We start from the raw sequence: 20,311 nt of genomic DNA, 5'->3' as shown, positions 1-20,311 counted from the left end.
GCCTATACAGAGAAAGTCTGTAAGGCTAATTTCTTATTCTTCTTCTCCATCTGATAATAAGTTAATTTTTGTGAACCTACTATGTGAAGAGTGCTGACTAAAATTCCATGTTAATTTTGCAGGTGATGGAAGTTAAAGGACAAATGATCCATGTCTCGGAATCAAATTCCATTTTATTCTTGGGTTCTCCATGTGTGGACAAGTTGGATGAACTTATGGGACGAGGGCTACATCTCTCAGACATCCCTATCCATGATGCTACTCGAGATGTCATCTTGGTTGGCGAACAGGCAAAGGCCCAGGATGGGCTGAAGAAGAGGATGGATAAATTAAAAGCAACTTTAGAAAGAACTCACCAGGCCCTGGAAGAAGAGAAAAAGAAAACAGTGGATCTTCTATACTCCATTTTCCCTGGTGATGTAGCCCAGCAATTGTGGCAAGGGCAGCAAGTGCAGGCCAGAAAGTTTGATGATGTCACCATGCTGTTTTCAGACATTGTTGGCTTCACGGCCATATGTGCCCAGTGTACCCCTATGCAAGTCATCAGCATGCTGAATGAACTGTACACAAGATTCGACCACCAATGTGGATTTTTGGATATTTATAAGGTAATGGGGTTTGCTTATCTATATAAAAGTATTTTAGTGGTAAATTATCATCATTAAATTACAAGCGTGCAATATTTTTTTCTATTTAAACAAGAATAAGTGATGGATAATTTTCATTTAGAAATATTCAGAATGCAAGTATTTCTGATCTTTGAGTGAATTTTCGCTATGAGTTGATTTGTATATTTGTCAGAAAGGAAAAATTCTATGGAACTAGTCCTTTAAATTCATTATTATCAAAAAGATAAAATAAGCTTGCTGAAATATAGGCAACTCTTAACCACATTGTTTTTATGACTGAGTAGTGTTCTATTGTCTACATAAAACACATCTTCTTTATCCATTCATCTGTTGTTGGACACTTAGGTTGCTTCCATTCCTTGGCAATTATAAATAATAAATAATGCTCCTAGGAACTTTGGGCTTCATGAATCTTTTTGTATTAGTCTTTTTGTTTCTTTCTGATGTATACCCAGGAGTGGAATTCCTAGGTCCTATGGTAATTCTTTAGTTTTTTGAGAAACCTCAAAATTGGCTACTGCTGTACCAGTTTACCTACAGAGTGGCTGCACCAATTTATCAATATTTTCCCACTAACAGTATAGGAGGGATCCCTTTTCCCTGCATGCTCACAACTTTTATATTTTGTTTCCTTTTTAATGATAGCTATTCTGACCCCTGTGAGGTAATATCTTCTTGTGGCTTTGATTTGCATTTCCTTGTTGATTAGCAATACTGAGCATCTTTTCATGTGCTTGTTGATCATCCATTTTTATGAAGTTGCTAATATTTTTGATGTTGAGCTTTATGAGATGTTTATATATGTTGGATATTAACTCCTTATTGGTCATACTATCTGAAAATATCTCTTCCTGTTCAGTAGATTAGCAAAGAGGGGACATACCTCAACATGATAAAAGCCACTTATGAAAACCTGAGATCTAACATCATACATCATACTCAATAGTGAAAATATGAAAGTATTTCCTTTAAGGTCAGGACAAGACAAAGATGTTCACTCTCACCACTTTTACATTTTTGGAAGTTCTGGCCACAACAGTCATATAAAAAAATAAAAAATAAAAAGAATCCAAATTGAAAAAGAAGTAAAACTTTTACTGTCTGCAGATGATATGATACTATACATAGGAAATTCTAAAGAGGCCACTAGAAAACTACTAGAGCCCATCAATGAATTTGATAAAGTTATACAAAGTTAATATACATAAATCTGTTACATTTCTCTACACTAACAGTTAAATATCAGAAAGAGAATTTAAAGAAGTAATCCTATTTATGATTGCATCACAAAGAATAAAATACTTAGGAATAAATGTGCCTAAGGAGGTAAAAGGCCCACACTCAGAAAACTGATGAAAAACACTGATGAAAGAAACTGAAATAGATAGAAAAATATATCATGCTCTTGAGTTGGAAAAATCAATACTGTCAAAATGACTGTACTATGCCAGGCAATCTACAGATTTAAAGCAATCCCGGTCAAAATGCCAATGACATTTTTTACAAAACTGGAACAAATGATTTTAAAATTCATGTTAAGAGATACAAAAGACCTCAATGTACCAAAATAATCTTGAGAAAGAAAAACAGAGCTGGAGGATTTGAGCTCCCTAACTTCAGACTATACGCCAAAGCCACAGTCATCAAAAGAGTATGATACTGACACAGAAACAGACAATCGATCAATGCAACAGAATACAGAGCCCAGAAGTAAATTCCAACAGTTTTGGTCAATGAATCTATGACAAGGGAGGCAAGGATATATGACAGAGAAAATAGTCTCTTTAATAAGTGGTGCTGGGAAAGCTGGACAGCTACTAGTAAGAGAATAAAACTAAAACATTCTCTAACACCATACACAAAAGTTAACTCAAAATGGATTAAGCTTTTAAATGTAAGGCAGGATACTATAAAAACAAAACAAAACAAAACAAAAACTCCTAGCAAAAAACATCAAACACTGTTTGACATAAGTTTCAGCAATATATTTTTTTGAGATCCATCAACTAGAGTAATGGAAACAAAAGCATAAAATAAGCAAATGATTAAACTTAAAATAGTTTGCACAGCAAAGGAATGTATCAACCAAGCCAGGTGTTTTTAGTTTATCCCTGGTACTAGTATGTATATGTATGTGAGTCAGTTTCTATTTTGTAAATAAGTTCATTTCTGTTACTGTTTTAGATTCCACATACAAGTGATATCATATATTATTTATCTTTGACTCACCTCACTCAGTAAGATAATCTCTAGTTCCATCCATGTTGCTACAAATGATAGTATTAATATTTCATTCTTTTGATGGCATAATATTCCATTGTGTATATAAGCCAAATTTTCTTTATCCACTCCTCTGTTGGTGGACAGTTGGATAGCTTCCATTTCTTGATTATTGGAGTGCATTGCTTTTTGAATTAGAGTTCTTACCTTTTCCAGGTATATGTCCAGGAGTGAGATTGCTGTCATATAATAACTCTATTTTTAGTTTTTGGCAGAACTTCCAGACTGTTTTCCATAGTGGCTGCACTAATTTACATTCACATCAAGAGTGTAGCAGGGTTTTCTTTTTTCTACTCTCCAGTTTTTATTTGTATGATGATGTCCATTTTTACAGATAAAAGGTGATAAAACCTCATTGTAGCTTTTATTTCATTTCTCTAATAAGTATTTGCATTTCTCTAATAAGTAGCAATGTTGAGGTTATCTGTATGTCTTCTTTGGAGAAATCAATTCAGGTCTTTTGTGCATTTTTTGACTGGTTTATTTATATATGTATATTTATAGTTCTATGAGCTATATATATATATATTTGGAAGTAAAGACTTTGTCAGTCGCATTGTTTGCAAATATTTTCTCCCAGTCTGTAGACTGTCTTTTTGTTTTGTTTATCGTTTCCTCTATTATAAAATACCTCTTAAATTTGACTAGGCCTCATTTGTTTATTTTGTTTCTATTTATTTTGTCTCGGAAAAATGATCTAAGAAAATATTGCTATGATTTACCTCAAAGAGCATTTTCCCTATGTTCATTTCTAGGAGTTTTATGGTACCATGTCTTATATATACAATTTTAAACCATTTTGAAGTTATTTTTTATACAATATGAGAGAATGTTCTAACCTCACTGATCTACATGTAGCTGCCCAGTTTTCCCAACACCACATGTTGAAGAGACTGTCTTATCTCCATTGTATTTTCCAACCTTTGTTGAAGACTAATTGAGTGGGTTTATTTCTAGGTTCTCTAGTCTGTTCCATTGATCCATCTGTTTTTGTATCTATACCACATTGTTTTGATTTCTGTGGCTTTGTAGTATTGTCTGGAGTCTGGAAGGATTTTCATCCAGCTTTGTTCTTTTTCCTCAATATTGTTTTGGCAATCCTGGTTCTTTTATGGTTGCATATAAATTTTAGGATTATACAATCTAGTTTTGTGAAAGTTTCATGGGTAATTTGATAAGATTCACTTTAAGTCTATAGATTTCTTTGAGTAGTATGGCCATTTTAATAACATTAAATTTTCTAATCCAAGAGTATTGGATATCTTTCTGTTTCTTTGAATCACCTTCAGTTTCCTTTATATATGTTTTATAGTTATCAGCATATCAGTTTCTCACCTCCTTGATCAGGTGTACTCCTAGATATCCTATTTTACTTTTGATCTTATTTTAAGCATTTTTTAACTTTCTCTTTCTGATGTTCTTTGTGAAAGTGAAATTTACTTAGTCACGTCTGAATCTTTGCAACCCCATGGACTACACAGTCCATGGAATTCTCCAGGCCAGAATACTTGAGTGGATAGCTGTTCCCTTCTCTGGGGGATCTTCCCAACCCAGGGATCGAACCCATGTCTCTCACACTGCAAGCAAATTCTTTACCAGCTGAGCCACCAAGGAAGCCCTAGAATACTGGAGTGGCTAGCCTATCCCTTCTCCAGTGTATCTTCCCAACCCAAGAATCCAAACGGGGACTCCTACATTGCAGGTGGATTCTTTACCAACTGAGCTACCAGGGAAGCCCAATATTTCATTGTAGTGCAAAGAAATGCAAAATATTTCTGTATATTAACCTTATATCATGCTACACTGATTAATTTATTTATCAGTTCTAGTAATTTTTGTGTGGAGTCTTTCAGGTTTTCTATATAGAGTATCATGTCATCTACATATAATGACAATTTTACCTCTTCCCTTCACATTTGGATATTTTTATTTCTTTTCCCTGTCTGATTCCTCTGACTAAGACATCCACTACTATGTTGAATAGAAGTGATGGGAATGACATCCTTGTTTTGTTCCAGGATATAGCAGAAAGGCTTCTAATTTTTCAGTGTTGAGTATTATTTTGGCTGTGGGTTTGTCATAAGTGACTTTTATTATGCTGAGATATGTTCCCTCAGTACCCACTTTGGTGACAGTTTTTATCATGAATGGATACTAAATTTTATCAAATGCCTTTTTTGTACCTATTGAGATGATCTTGTGGTTTTTGTCTTTTCTTAATGTGGTGTACTACATTTATTGATTTGTATATATTTAGCCATCCTTGTGATCTGAAGTGAATTCAGTTTGATCATGCTGTATAATCCTTTTTATGTGTTATTGTATTTGGTTTGCTAATGTTGCGTTGAGGATTTTTTCCATCTATATTCATCAAAGATTTGGGCCTATATTTTATTTTTTAGTAGTATCTTTGTCTGGTTTTGATATATAGGGGATGGCCAACTTTGGGTCTTTTTTTATTCCATTTTCTTGTTCTTTTTTCTGGGATTCCTACTAGGTATAGATTCCATGCTTTATATTATCCCATAGGTCTCATGTGCTGCTTCCATTTTTAAAATTTTCTCTCTGCTTTCTGATTGGGTGATTTCTGTTATTCTATATACTTTTCAATTGATTTTTTCTGCCTTTTTCCTCCATTTTATTTATTTCCTCACTGAACTTTATTATTTCTTTCTGCTGAATTAATATTATTTGTTATTTTCATAATCTTGGATTGTACGGTTGGTTGTTTTTTGAGGAAGTCCTGTATTGCTATGAATTTGCCTCTTAAGACTGCTTTTGTTGAAGTCCATAGATTTTGTACAGTTGTGTTTTCATTGTCATTTGTCTTGAAGTATTTTTTGATCTCCTCTTTGATCTCATTGTTGGCCCACTGATATTTTGTTTAGTCTCCACGCATATCCCACTGTATATTCCTTCCTAGGAACTGTCCACTGGTACTGTACATCACCTACATATGAATCTTCAAACTGTGAGCTTTCAAAGATGGGAATTTGTGTTCACATGTCCAGTCATGTAAGTTAGTTCATGTGTCTGGCATACATTGTACCAGCATGCATCCTCTACAAGTGGTTGTGCTTTTGTGTACTATACTGGACAGTTGTATATAGAGTACAGTAGGATAGTATCTTTACTTCAAGCCCAAGGTATCTGGAAATGTAAAAGCAAATGTAATAGCAATGGTGATATAGCTGGTACTGCTAAGAAGAACCAAGCAATAACAATGGAAACAAAAGTGAAATAATTGAGAGTGAAGTGGGGCGAAAAGATGGTAGACATCACTCATTCTTATAACATGAATTGTTGAACCATTGACATGATTCTAAAGAACAAGATCATGGAACATGTGAAGTCTGTTGTGCCAGTGATATTGAAAATAATATCAATGAAATGTGGAAAAATGATGGAGCAGATGGAGAAAATTCTCAGATGCAGAATCAGCATCAGCAATCAGTCCAACTCAGCTTAATGCTGATTCAAGAGGAAGCTAATAGTCTTTATGAAGACTTGAAGAATAAACATGGCAAAGAATCAGAGGGAACATTTTTTAATGTCAGCCATGACTGGTTTTATTGGCTTAAGGCTTGAGCCAAACTTCACAAATTAAAAGTAAGTAGCAAAGAAGAAAATGCAGATATGATGGCTGCTCAGGAATTCCTGAAATGCTTTGAGAAATTATTGATTAAGGTGTGTATTTACCCAAGCATGTTTTTAATGTGGATGAGACAAAATTGTACTGGAAGAAAATGCCAGACCAAAGTTACGCCAGCATGGAGGAAAAGTTGATGTCCGTCCATAAAGCAACAAATGATATGCTGACTGTTGTTTGATGGCAATGTTTCTGTTGATATGAAGCTGAACTCTCTTTTAGATTATTATTCAGAAAACCCCCAAACCATTAAAATCATAGCCAAGGAGTCTCTTCCTGTTGTGCAGAAGAATAAGCCCCAAACCTGGTTACAAATGTCATTTTCCAGGACTGATCTTTAAACCACAGTATCCCAGAGATAGAGAAATATTGCTTGAAGAAGGGCATTCCATTCTGCATTATTTTGTTGCTAAATAGTGTTCCTGGTAACCCACCATTCATGGACTATTTTATTTTCATTTCACCATCAAAGTAGTGCATATGTCACTCAGTATTGCTTCACTTATCCAACCAATGGCATGTAGTTAGAAATACCATTTATGTCACTATATTTTGTCAGACTATTACATCTTGTTGTTGGTGTTCAGTCACTGAATCATGTCTGAATCTTTGTGACCCCATGGACTGCAGCACACCAGGCTCTTCTGTCTTGGAATTTTCTCATATTCATGTCCATTGAGTTGGTGATGCTATCTAAATATCTCATCATCTGCTGCAACCTTCTCCTTTTGCCTCCAGTCTTTTCTAGCATCAGGGTCTTTCCCAGTGAGTCAAAGCTTCACAACAGGTGGACAAAGTATCAGAGCTTTAGTATAAGTCCTTATAATGAATATTCAGGGTTTATTTCCTTTAGGATTTGCTTGCTTGAAATCCTAGCTTTCCAAGGGACTTGCCAGAGCCTTCTCCAGCACCACCATTCGAAAGCATATATTCTTTGGTGCTCAGCCTTCTCTGTGGTCCAACTCTCACATTTGTACATGACTACGAGAAAAACCATAGTTTTGGCCTTTGTCAACAAGTGATATATCTGATTTTTAATATGCTGTCTAGGTTTGTCATAGTTTTCTTTCCAAGGAGAAAACATCTTTTCATGGCTGCAGTCACTGTTCACAGTTATTTTGGAGACCAAGAAAATAAAATCTGTCATTGCTTCCACTTTCTCCCCTTCTGTTTGCAATGAAGTGATGGGACTGGATGCCATGATCTTAGTTTTTTTATTTTTTTTTAATTTTTTAAAAATTTTATTTATTTTTTTTTAATTTTAAAATCTTTAATTCTTAGTTTTTTTAATGCTGAGATTTAAGCCAGCTCTTTCACTCTCTTTTTTCACCTTCAGCAAGATGCTCTTTAGTTCCTCCTCACTTTCCTCCACTAGGATAATATCGTCTGGATATGCGAAGTTATTGATATTTCTTCAGGCATCTAGACTCCAGCTTGAGATTCATCCAGCCTGGCAGTTTGCATAATGTTCTCTGTATATAAGTTAAATAAGCAGGGTGACGATATACAGCCTTGACATACTCCTTTCCCAATTTTGAATCAGTTCATCGTTCCATGTCCAATTCTAACTGTTGCTTCTTGACCTGCATGCACATCTCAGCAGGCAGATAAAGTGGTTTGGTATTCCCATCTCTTTAAGAGTTTTCCACAGTTTGTTTTGAGCCACACAGTCAAACACTTTAGTTTACTCAGTGAAGCAGAAGGAGATGATTTTCTGAAATGCCCTTGCTTTTTCTATGATCCAGTGAATCTTGGCAATTTAAGCTCTGGTTGCTGTGCCTTTCCTAAATCCAGCTTGTACATTTGGAAATTCAATTCACATTCTGCTGACGCCCACCTTGAAGGATTTTGAGCATGACCTTGCTAGCATGTGAAATGAGTGCAGTTGTGCAGTAGCTTGAACATTCTTTGGTATTGCCCTTTCAGGGGATTGGAATAACAAATGACATTTTCCAGTCCTGTGGCCATTGCTGAGTTTTCCAAATGTGCTGACATATTGATTGCAGCACCTTAACACTGTCATCTTTCAGTTTTTTAAATAGCTCAGCTGGAATTCCATCACTTCCCCTGCCTTTATTGGTGTTAATGCTTCCTAAGGTCCACTTGATTTCACACTCCAGGATGTCTGGCTCTAGGTGAGTGATCACATCATTGTGGCTACCATTTTGTATAGTTCTTCTGTGTGTTCTTGCCTCCTCTTTTTAATCTCTTCTGCTTCTGTTAGGCCCATACTGTTTCTGTCCTTTATTGAGCCCATCTTTTCATGAACTATTCCTTTGGTCTCTACTTCTCTGAAGATATCTCTAGTATTTCCCATTCTATTGTTTTCTTCTATTTCTTTGCATTGTTCACTTAAGAAGGTTTTCTTACCTCTCCTTGCTACTGTTTGGAACTCTGAATATAGATGGGTATTTATTTCCTTTTCTCCTTCTCTTCTCTTTTCATTTCTTTTCTTTTCTTGCCACTATTTGTAAGATCTCCTCAGACAACCCTTTTGCCTTGTTTCATCTCTTTTTCTTGGGGATGGTTTTGGTCACCATTTCCTGTATGATGTTACAAATCTCCGTCCATTGTTCTTCAGATACTTTAAGATCTAATCCCTTGAATCTATTTGTCACTCATACTGTATAATCATAAGGGATTTAATTTAGGTCATACTTGAATGGCCTAGTGGTTTTCCCCACTTTCTTTAGTTTAAGCCTGAATTTTGCCAAAAGGGGATCATTATCTGAGCCACAGTCAGCTCCAGGTCTTGTTTTTGCTGACTATAAAGAATATCTTCAACTTTGGCTACAAAGAATATAATCAGTCTGATTTTGGTAGTGACCATCTGGTGATGTCCATGTGTAGAATCATCTCTTGTGTTGTTGGAAGAGGGTGTTTGCTATGACCAGTGTGTTTTCTTGGCAAAATTCTGTTAGCCTTTGCCTGCTTCATTAGTATTCCAAGTCCAAACTTGCCCCCTACTTTTGCATTCCAATACTCTATGATAAAAAGGACATCTCTCTCTCTCTCTCTTTTTGGTGTTAGTTCTAGAAAGTCCTGGTGGCTCAGTCATTAAAGTATCTGTCTGCAGTACAGGAGACATGGGTTGGCTCCCTGAGTCAGGAAGGTCCCCTGGAGAAGAAAAGAAGAAAATGGCAACCCACTCCAGCCTGGAAAATCCAATGGGCAGAACAGCCTGGTGGGCTATAGTCCATGGAGTCACAAGAGTCAGACATAACTTGGTGACTAAACCACCACCACCACTAGAAGGTCTTGTAGGTCTCATAGAACAGGTTAAATTTAGCTTCCTCAGCGTCAGTGGTTGCTGCATAGACTGGATTACTGTGATGTTGAGTGGTTTCCTTTGGAAATGAACCAAGATCATTCTGCCGTTTTTAAGACTGCACCAAAGTACTGGATTGAGACTCTTTTGTTGTCTATGAAGGCTCCTCCACTTCTTCTAAGGGATTCTTGCCCACAGTAGTAGATATAATGGTCATCTGAATTAAATTTGCCCCTTCCCATCCATTTAGTCACTGATTCCTAGGATGCCAATGTTCACTCTTGCCATTTCCTGCTTGACCACATTCATGGACCTAACATTCCAGGTTCCTATGCAGTATTATTCTTTACAGCATCAGATTTTACTTTCACTGCCAGATACAACCACAACTGAGCATCATTTCCACTTTGGTCCACCACTTCATTCTTTTTGGGGTTATTAGTAATAGCATCTGCTCTTCCCCAGTAGCATATTGGACACTTTCTAACCTGGAGGCTCATCCGCTGATGTCTTTTTGTATCTTTTTTGTGTCTTTTGTATCTTTGTATCTTCTGTATCTTTTTACTCTTTTATACCGTTCATGGGTTTCTGGTGGCAAGAATACTGGAGTGGCTTGCCATTTCCTCCTCCAGTGAACCACATTTTGTCAGAACTCTCCACTATGACCTGTCTGCCTTGGGTGGCCTTGCATGGCATTGCTCATAGCTCCATTGAATTAAGAAAGCCCCTTTGCTGTGATAAGGCAGTGGTCCATGAAGGGGAGAAAACAGTAAGACAAGCTAACTGTATAAGAAGTAGGTAGGAGGTAGAATGTACAGGTATTTTCTGAAATTTAACTATTTCCGTGTTTATGTTCTTAGTCATAAAAGCAAGGTGAAGACATTGAAGAATTTTGAATACAGGAGTGACCCAAGTAGATGTGCTTTAAAAGAAATCATTTCAACAGTAGTATGGGAGGGGTGGGTGGGAAATAGTCAAACATATTAATGCCATAATTCAGTTGAAGGATGGTGATACCATTACCTGGACTGGTTAGACATGTACAAGAGTCAGTGCTGGAATCTTGAAGTAAATGGTCAGTTTTGTCTACTTAATATTGGAAATATTTTTCTTTCATCATTCATGCAGATCACCTGGTCACCTGAATATGTTCTTGTTTTGGAATTATGTAGGCTTGAACTGTATTGACTGAATGTTTTAGAGCCATGTAACAATGACTATGATTTGGAAAGGTAATTCACACATTGTCTATATTGACCTAGCTCTTCCTATAAGCATTTATAGTACAATTTGACTCAATCATAATTCTCTACATGTCTATTATGTTAGCAAGGTGCTAGGCCCTATTGGACTTAAAATATATCTTAAAACTAATTTAAAAAAATGGTACAGATGAACTTATTTGCAGGGTAGGAAAAGGGACAAAGATGTAGAGAACAGACATGTGAACCCACGGTGTTGTTGAAGGGTGGTGGGGCAATTTGGGAGATTGGGATTGACATATATATATATACTGCCATGCCCAAGATAGATTGCTAGCGGGAAGCTGCTGAGGGGAAAACTGGGTCTTGTTCTGATGGTTGGGCCATGCTCAGTAAATCTTTAATCCAGTATTCTGTTGATGGGTGGAGATACAGGAGACAGGAATCAAGACCATTCCTAAGAAAAAGAAATGCAAAAAAGAAAAATGGCTGTCTGAGGAGGCCTTACAAATAGCCGTGAAATGAAGAGAAGTGAAAAGCAAAGAAGAAAAGAAAATATATACCCCTTTGAATGCAGAGTTCCAAGGAAGAGCAAGGAGAGATAAGAAACCCTTCCTACATGATCAGTGCAAAGAAATAGAGGAAAACAATAGAATGGGAAAGACTAGAAATCTCTTCAAGAGAATTAGATTTAGAGACCAAGGGAATATTTCATGCAAAGATGAGCTCAATAAAGGACAGAAATGGTATGGACCTAACAGAAGCAAAAGATACTAAGAAGATGTGGCAAGAATACACAGAAGAATTATACAAAAAAAAGATCTTTACAACCCAGATAATCACAATGGTGTGATCACTCACCTAGAGCCAGACATCCTGGAATGTGAACTCAAGTGGGTCTTAGGAAGCATCACTAAGAACAAATCTGGTGTAAGTGATGGAATTCCAGTTGAGCTCTTTCAAATCCTAAAAGATGATGCTGTGAATGTGCTGCAGTCAATATGCTGTCAAATTTAGAAAACTCAGCAGTGGCACAGGACTGGAAGCTCAGTTCATGCCAATCCCAAAGAAAGGCAGTGTCTATTGATCTATATTTCTGTCTTTGTGCCAGTATCATACTGTATTGATGACTGTGGCTTTGTAGTAGAGCCTGAAATCAGGCAGGTTGATTCCTCCAGTTCCATTCTTTTTTCTCAAGATAGCTTTGGCTATTCGAGGTTTTTTGTATTTCCATACAAATTGTGAGATTATTTATTCTAGCTCTGTGAAAAATACTATTGGTAGCGTGATAGGGATTGCATTGAATCTATACATTGCTTTGGGTAGTATACTCATTTTCACTATATAGATTCTTCCAATCCATGAAGATGGTATATTTCTCCATCTATTAGTGTCATCTTTGATTGCTTTCACCAGTGCTTTATTGTTTTCTATATGTAGGTCTTTAGTTTCTTTAGGTAGCTATATCCTATGTATTTTATTCTTTTCATTGCAATAGTGAATGGAATTGTTTCCTTAATTTCTCTTTCTATTTTCTCATTATTAGTGTATAGGAATGCAAGGGATTTCTGTGTGTTGATTTTATATCCTGCCACTTTACTATATTCATTGATTAGCTCTAGTAATTTTCTGGTGAAGTCTTTAGGATTTTCTATGTAGAGGGTCATGTCATCTGCAAACAGTGAGAGTTTTACTTTTTCTTTTTCAATCTGGATTCCTTTTATTTCTTTTTCTGCTCTGATTGCTGTGGCCAAAACTTCCAAAACTATGTTGAATAGCAGTGGTGAGAGTGGGCACCCTTGTCTTGTTCCTGACTTTAGGGGAAATGCTTTCAATTTTTCACCATTGAGGATAATGTTTGATGTGGGTTTGTCATATATAGCTTTATTATGTTGAGATATGTTCCTTCTATTCCTGCTTTCTGGAGAGTTTTTATCATAAATGGATGTTGAATTTTGTCAAAGGCTTTCTGCATCTATTGAGATAACCATATGGCATTTATTTTTCAATTTGTTAATGTGGTGAATTACATTGATTGATTTGCGGATATTGAAGAATCCTTGCATCCCTGGGATAAAGCCCACTTGGCCATGGTGTATGATCTTTTTAATGTGTTGTTGGATTCTGATTGCTAGAATTTTGTTGAGGATTTTTGAATCTATGTTCATCAGTGATATTGGCCTGTAGTTTTCTTTTTCTGTGGCATCTTTGTCAGGTTTTGGTATTAGGGTGATGGTGGCCTCATAGAATGAGTTTGGAAGTTTACCTTCCTCTGCAATTTTCTGGAAGAATTTGCCCAAAATAGAAAGCCCAGAGATAAATCCATGCACCTATGGACACCTTAACTTTGACAAAGGAGGCAAGAATATACAATGGAGTAAAGACAATCTCTTTAACAAGTGGTGCTGGGAAACTGGTCAACCACTTGTAAAAAAATGAAACTAGAACACTTTCTAACACCATACACAAAAATAAACTCAAAATGGATTAAAGATCTAAACATAAGACCAGAAACTATAAAACTCCTAGAGGAGAACATAGACAAAACACTCTCCGACATAAATCACAGCAGGATCCTCTATGACCCACCTCCTAGAATACTGGAAATAAAAACAAAAATAAACAAATGGGATGTAATTAAACTTAAAAGCTTCTTCACAACAAAGGAAACTAAAACCAAGGTGAATAGACAGCCTTCAGAATGGGACAAAATAATAGCAAATGAAGCAACTGACAAACAACTAATCTCAAAAATATACAAGCAACTGCTGCAGCTCAATTCCAGAAAAAATAAATGATCCAATCAAAAAATAGGCCAAAGAACTAAATAGACATTTCTCCAAAGAAGACATATAGATAGCTAACAAACACATGAAAATATGCTCAACATCACTCATTATCAGAGAAATGCAAATGAAAACCACAATGAGGTGCCATTTCATGCCAGTCAGAATGGCTGCGATCCAAAAGTCTACAAACAATAAATGCTGGAGAGGGTGTGGAGAAAAGGGAACTCTCTTACACTGTTGGTGGGAATGCAAACTACTACAGCCACTATGGAGAACGGTGTGGAGATTCCTTAAAAAACTGGAAATAGAACTGCCTTATGACCCAGTAATCCCACTGCTGGGCAAACCCACTGAGGAAACCAGAATTGAAAGAGACACGTGTATCCCAATGTTCATTGCAGCACTGTTTATAATAGCCAGGACATGTAAACAACCTAGATGCCCATCAGCAGATGAATGGATAAGAAAGCAATGGTACTATACACAATGGCCATTACTCAGCCATTAGAAAGAATACATTTGAATCAGTTCTAATGAGGTGGATGAAACTGGAGCCTATTACATAGAGTGAAGTAAGCCAGAAAGAAACACACCAATACAGTATACTAACGCATATATATGGAATTTAGAAAAATGGTAATGATAACCCTGTATGCGAGACAGCAAAAGAGACACAGGTGTATAGAACAGTCTTTTGGACTCTGTGGGAGAGGGAGAGGGTGGGATGATTTGGGAAATTGGCATTGAAACATGTATAACATAATATATGAAATGAATCGCCAGTCCAGGTTCAATGCATGATACTGGATGCTCGGGGCTGGTGCACTGGGATGACCCAGAGGGATGGTACGGGGAGGAAGGTGGGAGGGGGGTTCAGGATGGGGAATACGTGTATACCTGTGGCAGATTCATGTTGATGCATGGCAAAACCAATACAATATTGTAAAGTAACCTCCAATGAAAATAAATAAATTTATATTTACAAAAAAAGAAAGGCAATGCCAAAGAATGCTCAAAGTACTGTACAATTGCACTCATCTCACACTCTAGTAAAATAATCATCAAAATTCTCCAAGCCAGGCTTCAATAGTACGTGAACGATGAACTTTCAGATGTTCAAGCTGGATTGAGAAAAGGCAGAGGAACCAGAGATCAAATTGCCAACATCCATTGGATCATTGAAAAAGCAAGAGAATTCCAGAAAAAAACATCTATTTCTGCTTTATTGACTATGCCAAAGCCTTTGACTGTGTGGATCACCACAAATTGTGGAAAATTCTGAAAGAGATTGGAATACCAGACCACCTGACCTGCCTCCTAGGAAACCTGTATGCAGGTCAGGAAGCAACAGTTAGAACTGGACATCGAACAGACTGGTTCCAAATAGGAAAAAGAGTACATCAAGGCTGTATATTGTCACCCTCCTTATTTAACTTATATGCAGAATACATCATGATATACACTGGGTTGGATGAAGCACAACCTGAAATCAAGGTTGCTGGGAAAAATATCAATAACCTTAGATATACAGATGACACCAGATTTATGGCAGAAAGTGAAGAATTAAAGAGCCTCTAGATGAAAGTGAAAGAGGAGGGTGAAAAAGTTGACTTAAAGCTCAACATTCAGGAAACTAATATCGTGGCATCCAGTCCCATCACTTCATGGCAAATAGATGGGGAAGCAATGGAAAGTGGCAGACATTATTTTTTGGAGCTCCAAAATCACTGCAGATGGTGACTGCAGCCATGAAATTAAAAGACACTTACTTCTTGGAAGAAAAGTTATGACCAACCTAGACAGCATATTAAAAAGCAGATACATTACATTGCCAAGAAAGGCCCATCTAGTCAAGGCTATGGTTTTTCCAGAAGTCATGTATGGATGTGAGAGTTGTAAAGAAAGCTGAGCACTGAAGAATTGATGCTTTTGAACTGGGTGATGGAGAAGACTCTTGAGAGTCCTTTGGACTGCAGGGGGATCTAACCAGTCCATCCTAAAGGAAATCAGTCCTGAATATTCAGTGGGAGGACTGATTTTGAAGCTCCAATACTTTGGTCACTTGATGCAAAGAACTGACTCATTTGAAAAGACCCTGATGCTGGGAAAGATTGAGGGCGGGAAGAGAAGGAGACGACAGAGGAGGAGATGGATGGATGGCATCACCGATTCAATGAACATGAGTTTGAGTAAACTCAGAACGTTGGTGATGGACAGGGAGGCCTGGCATGCTGCAGTCCATTGGGTTGCAAGGAGTCAGACATGACTGAGCCCCTGAACTGACTGGGAAGCTGCCGTATAAAATAGGGAGCTCATCTTGTTGCTCTGTGAAGACCTAGAATGGCGGCGTGGGGAATGGGGCCAGACAGAGATTCAAGAAGAATGGGATATATGTATACATATAGCTGATTCACCTTGTTGTGCAGCAGAAGCTAATACAATATTGTAAAGCAATTATTTCAGTGAAAATAATGGTCTAAAAAAGAAAACCGAAGTCTTGATAGTAAAAAAATAAAATAGAAAAATATTTTAAAAGTGAAAAGATAACTAAAGCATTGTTTCTGCCTTCAAAATTAGACTTAACAGTCTAGATAAGACGATATTAGAGAAAGTATGAACACAAATGACTGCAGAATAAAAGGTGAAGAAACCAAGTTTTATTTTGGTTCTAAAAGAAGCAATGATGGCATCCTATTTGCATTGAAGGATTGCAAATACTTTCAGAAAAGATATGGCATAAAGATCGATTTAGAAGTTTGACTCATGAAAGGTTGGGAAAATGTATTTTTTATTTTCTTATTTTTTTAAAGGAAAAATGTATTTTTTAAAACCATATTTAATTTGAGGGGATAAAAGCTAGCATTTACATAGATAATCTGAGGACGATAGGATTTACAGAAGTTTAATTATCTTTTAAAAATCAAATTCTTAGTGAAGTATTTCCATTTAATTTGCTAATTTGTTTACACTATTCACTTAAAAAAAGATTTTATTTTTTAGGGTAGTTTTAGCTTTACAATAAAACTGAGTGTAGGGTACAGAGATTTCCCATTATACCAGTAACCTTACACATATATAGCCTTCTACACTATAAACATCACTCACTAGAATGATGAGTGATGAGGGATGAACCCATTGACAAGTCATAATCACCAAGTTGGTAGTTTTGACATTGTATATTATATGGATTTGGGCAAATATATAATGATGTATATCCATCATTATAGTATTGTACAGAATATATCCACTGCCCTAAAAATCCTCTGTGCTTCATCTACTCATCTCTCTCAACCTCCAGCAACAAAATTTTATTGTCTCCATAATTCTGTCTTTCACAGAATGTTGTCTATTTGAAATCATATAATGTGTAGACCTTTCAGATTGACTTGTTTCACTGTTACATGCATCTAAGATTTCTCTGTCTTGTCATGATTCAATAACATTTATTTAATAATATTCCATGGTCTGAGTGTACCAGTTTGTTTATTTACTCACCTACTGAATGATATCTCACTTGCTTCCTTATGTAAATTTTTACATAGATATATATTTTCAACTTCTTTGGGTAAATACTGATTGCTGAAAAGATTGTGTCATAAGAATTTGTATAGTAGTGTAAGAAAGAACCAAACTGTCTTCCAAAGAGGCTGTTGTTACTGTTGTTCCGTCACTCAGTCATGTCAGACTCTGCAGCCACATGGACTGCAGCATGCCAGACTTCCATGTCCTTCCCCATCTCCTGGATTATCTCAAACTCGTGTCCATTGAGTCAGTGATGCCATCCAACCATCTTGTCATCTGTCGTTCCCTTCTCCTCCTGCCTTCAATCTTTCCCAGCATCAGGGACTTTTCCAGTGAGTCGACTCTTTGCATCAGGTGGCAAAGTATTGGAGCTTCAGCTTTAGCATCAGTCCTACCAATGAATATTCAGGATTGATTTCCTCCAGCATTGACTAGTTTGATCTTACAGTCCAAGAGCCTTCTCCAACACCACAGTTCAAAGGCATCAATTCTTCAGTGCTCAGGCCCTCTTCATGGTCCAAATCTCACATCCATGCATGACTACTGGCAAAATCATAGCTTTGACTAGACAGACCTTTGTTGGCAAGGTAGTGTCTCTGCTTTTTAATATCAGTAAAGTTCAGTCGCTCAGTCATGTCCGACTCTTTGCGACCCCATGAATAGCAGCACGCCAGGCCTCCCTGTCCATCACCATCTCCCAGAGTTCACTCAGACTCACATCCATTGAGTCCATGATGCCATCCAGCCATCTCATCCTCGGTCGTCCCCTTCTACTCCTGCCCCCAATCCCTCCCAGCATCAGAGTCTTTTCCAATGAGTCAACTCTTCACATGAGGTGGCCAAAGTACTGAAGCTTCAGCTTTAACATCATTCCTTCCAAAGAAGTCCTAGGGTTGATGTCCTTCAGAATGGACTGGTTGGATCTCCTTGCAGTCCAAGGGACTCTCAAGAGTCTTCTCCAACACCACAGTTCAAACGCATAAATTCTTCGGCACTCAGCCTTCTTCACAGTCCAACTCTCACATCCATACATGAGAACAGGAAAAACCATTGCCTTGACTAGACGGACCTTCATTGGCAAAGTAATGTCTCTGCTTTTGAATATACTGTCTAGGTTGGTCATAACTTTTCTTCCAAGGAGTAAGCGTCTTTTAATTTCATGGCTGCAGTCACCATCTGCAGTGATTTTGGAGCCCCAAAAAATAAAGTCTGACACTTTCTACTGTTTCCCCATCTATTTGCCATGAAGTGATGGGACCAGATGCCATGATCTTCGTTTTCTGGATGTTGAGCTTCAAGCCAACTTTTTCACTGTCCTCTTTCACTTTCATCAAGAGGCTTTTTAGCTCCTTTCACTTTCTGCCATAAGGGTGATGTCATCTGCATATCTGAGGTTATTGATATTTCTCCTGGCAATCTTGATTCTAGCTTGTGTTTCTTCCAGTCCAGTGTTTCTCATGATGTACTCTGCATAGAAGTTAAATAAGCAGGGTGACAATATACAGCCTTGATGCACTCCTTTTCCTGTTTGGAACCAGTCTGTTGTTCCATGTCCAGTTCTACCTGTTGCTTCCTGACCTGCATACAGATTTCTCAAGAGGCAGGTTAGGTGCTCTGGTATTCCCATTTCTTTCAGAATTTTCCACAGTTTATTGTGATCCACACAGTTAAAGGCTTTGGCATAGTGAATAAAGCAGAAATAGATGTTTTTCTGGAACTCTCTTGCTTTTTTGATGATCCAGCAGATGTTGGCAATTTGATCTCTGGTTCCTATGCCTTTCCTAAAACCAGCTTAAAATCAGGGAGTTCACGGTTCACGTATTGCTGAAGCCTGGCTTGGAGAATTTTGAGCATTACTTAACTAGTATGTGAGATGAGTGCAATTGTATGGTAGTTTGAGCATTCTTTGGCATTGTCTTTCTTTGGGATTGGAATGAAAACTGACCTTTTCGAGTCCTGTGGCCACTGCTGAGTTTTCCAAACTTGCTGGGATATTGAGTGCAGCACTTTCACAGCATCATCTTTCAGGATTTGAAATAGCTCCACTGGAATTCCGTCACCTCCACTAGCTTTATTCATAGTGATGCTTTCTAAGGCCCACTTGACTTCACATTCCAAGATGTCTGGCTCTAGATGAGTGATCACATCATCATGATTATCTGGGTCGTGAAGCTCTTTTTTGTACAGTTCTTCTGTGTATTCTTGCCACCTCTTCTTAATATCTTCTGCTTCTGTTAGGTCCAGACCATTTCTGTCCTTTATCGAGCCCATCTTTGCATGAAATGTTCCCTTAGTATCTCTAATTTTCTTGAAGAGATCTAGTCTTTCCCATTCTGTTGTTTTCCTCTATTTCTTAGCATTGATCGCTGAAGAAGGCTTTATCTCTTCTTGCTAGTCTTTGGAACTCTGCATTCAGATACTTATATCTTTCCTTTTCTCCTTTGCTTTTCGCCTCTCTTCTTTTCACAGCTGTTTGTAAGGCCTCCCCAGACAGCCATTTTGCTTTTTTGCACTTCTTTTCCATGGGAATGGTCTTGATCCCTGTCTCCTGTACAATGTCATGAACCTCATTCCATAGTTCATCAGGCACTCTATCAGATCTAGACCCTTAAATCTATTTCTCCCTTCCACTGTATAATCATAAGGGATTCGATTTAGGTCATACCTGAATGGTCTAGCAGTTTTCCCTACTTGCTTCAATTTAAGTCTGAATTTGGCAGTAAGGAGTTCATGATCTGAGCCGCAGTCAGCTCCCGGTCTTGTTTTTGCTGACTGCATAGAGCTTCTCCATCTTTGGCTGCAGAGAATATAATCAGTCTGATTTCGGTGTTGACCATCTGGTGATGTCCATGTGTAGAGTCTTCTCTTGTGTTGTTGGAAGAGGGTGTTTGCTATGACCAGTGCATTTTCTTGGCAAAACTCTATTAGTCTTTGCCCTGCTTCATTCCGCATTCCAAGGCCAAATTTGCCTG

General features: G+C 37.4%; 1 protein-coding gene across 1 annotated transcript in view; it reads left to right on the top strand.

The window, feature by feature from the left end:
• GUCY1A2 (guanylate cyclase 1 soluble subunit alpha 2) overlaps nucleotides 1-20,311 on the top strand; it is a 462,235-nt gene that overhangs the window by 273,271 nt on the left and 168,653 nt on the right. The window contains exon 5 of the mRNA XM_018059849.1: nucleotides 123-608. Within this exon, the coding sequence (XP_017915338.1) occupies nucleotides 123-608 (486 nt within the window). The remainder of the gene's footprint in view (nucleotides 1-122; nucleotides 609-20,311) is intronic.

Source organism: Capra hircus, chromosome 15, assembly GCF_001704415.2.
Source record: "Capra hircus breed San Clemente chromosome 15, ASM170441v1, whole genome shotgun sequence".
In the NCBI taxonomy this organism is placed as follows: Eukaryota; Metazoa; Chordata; class Mammalia; order Artiodactyla; family Bovidae; genus Capra; species Capra hircus.
This window is presented reverse-complemented; position numbering and strand designations above follow the sequence as displayed.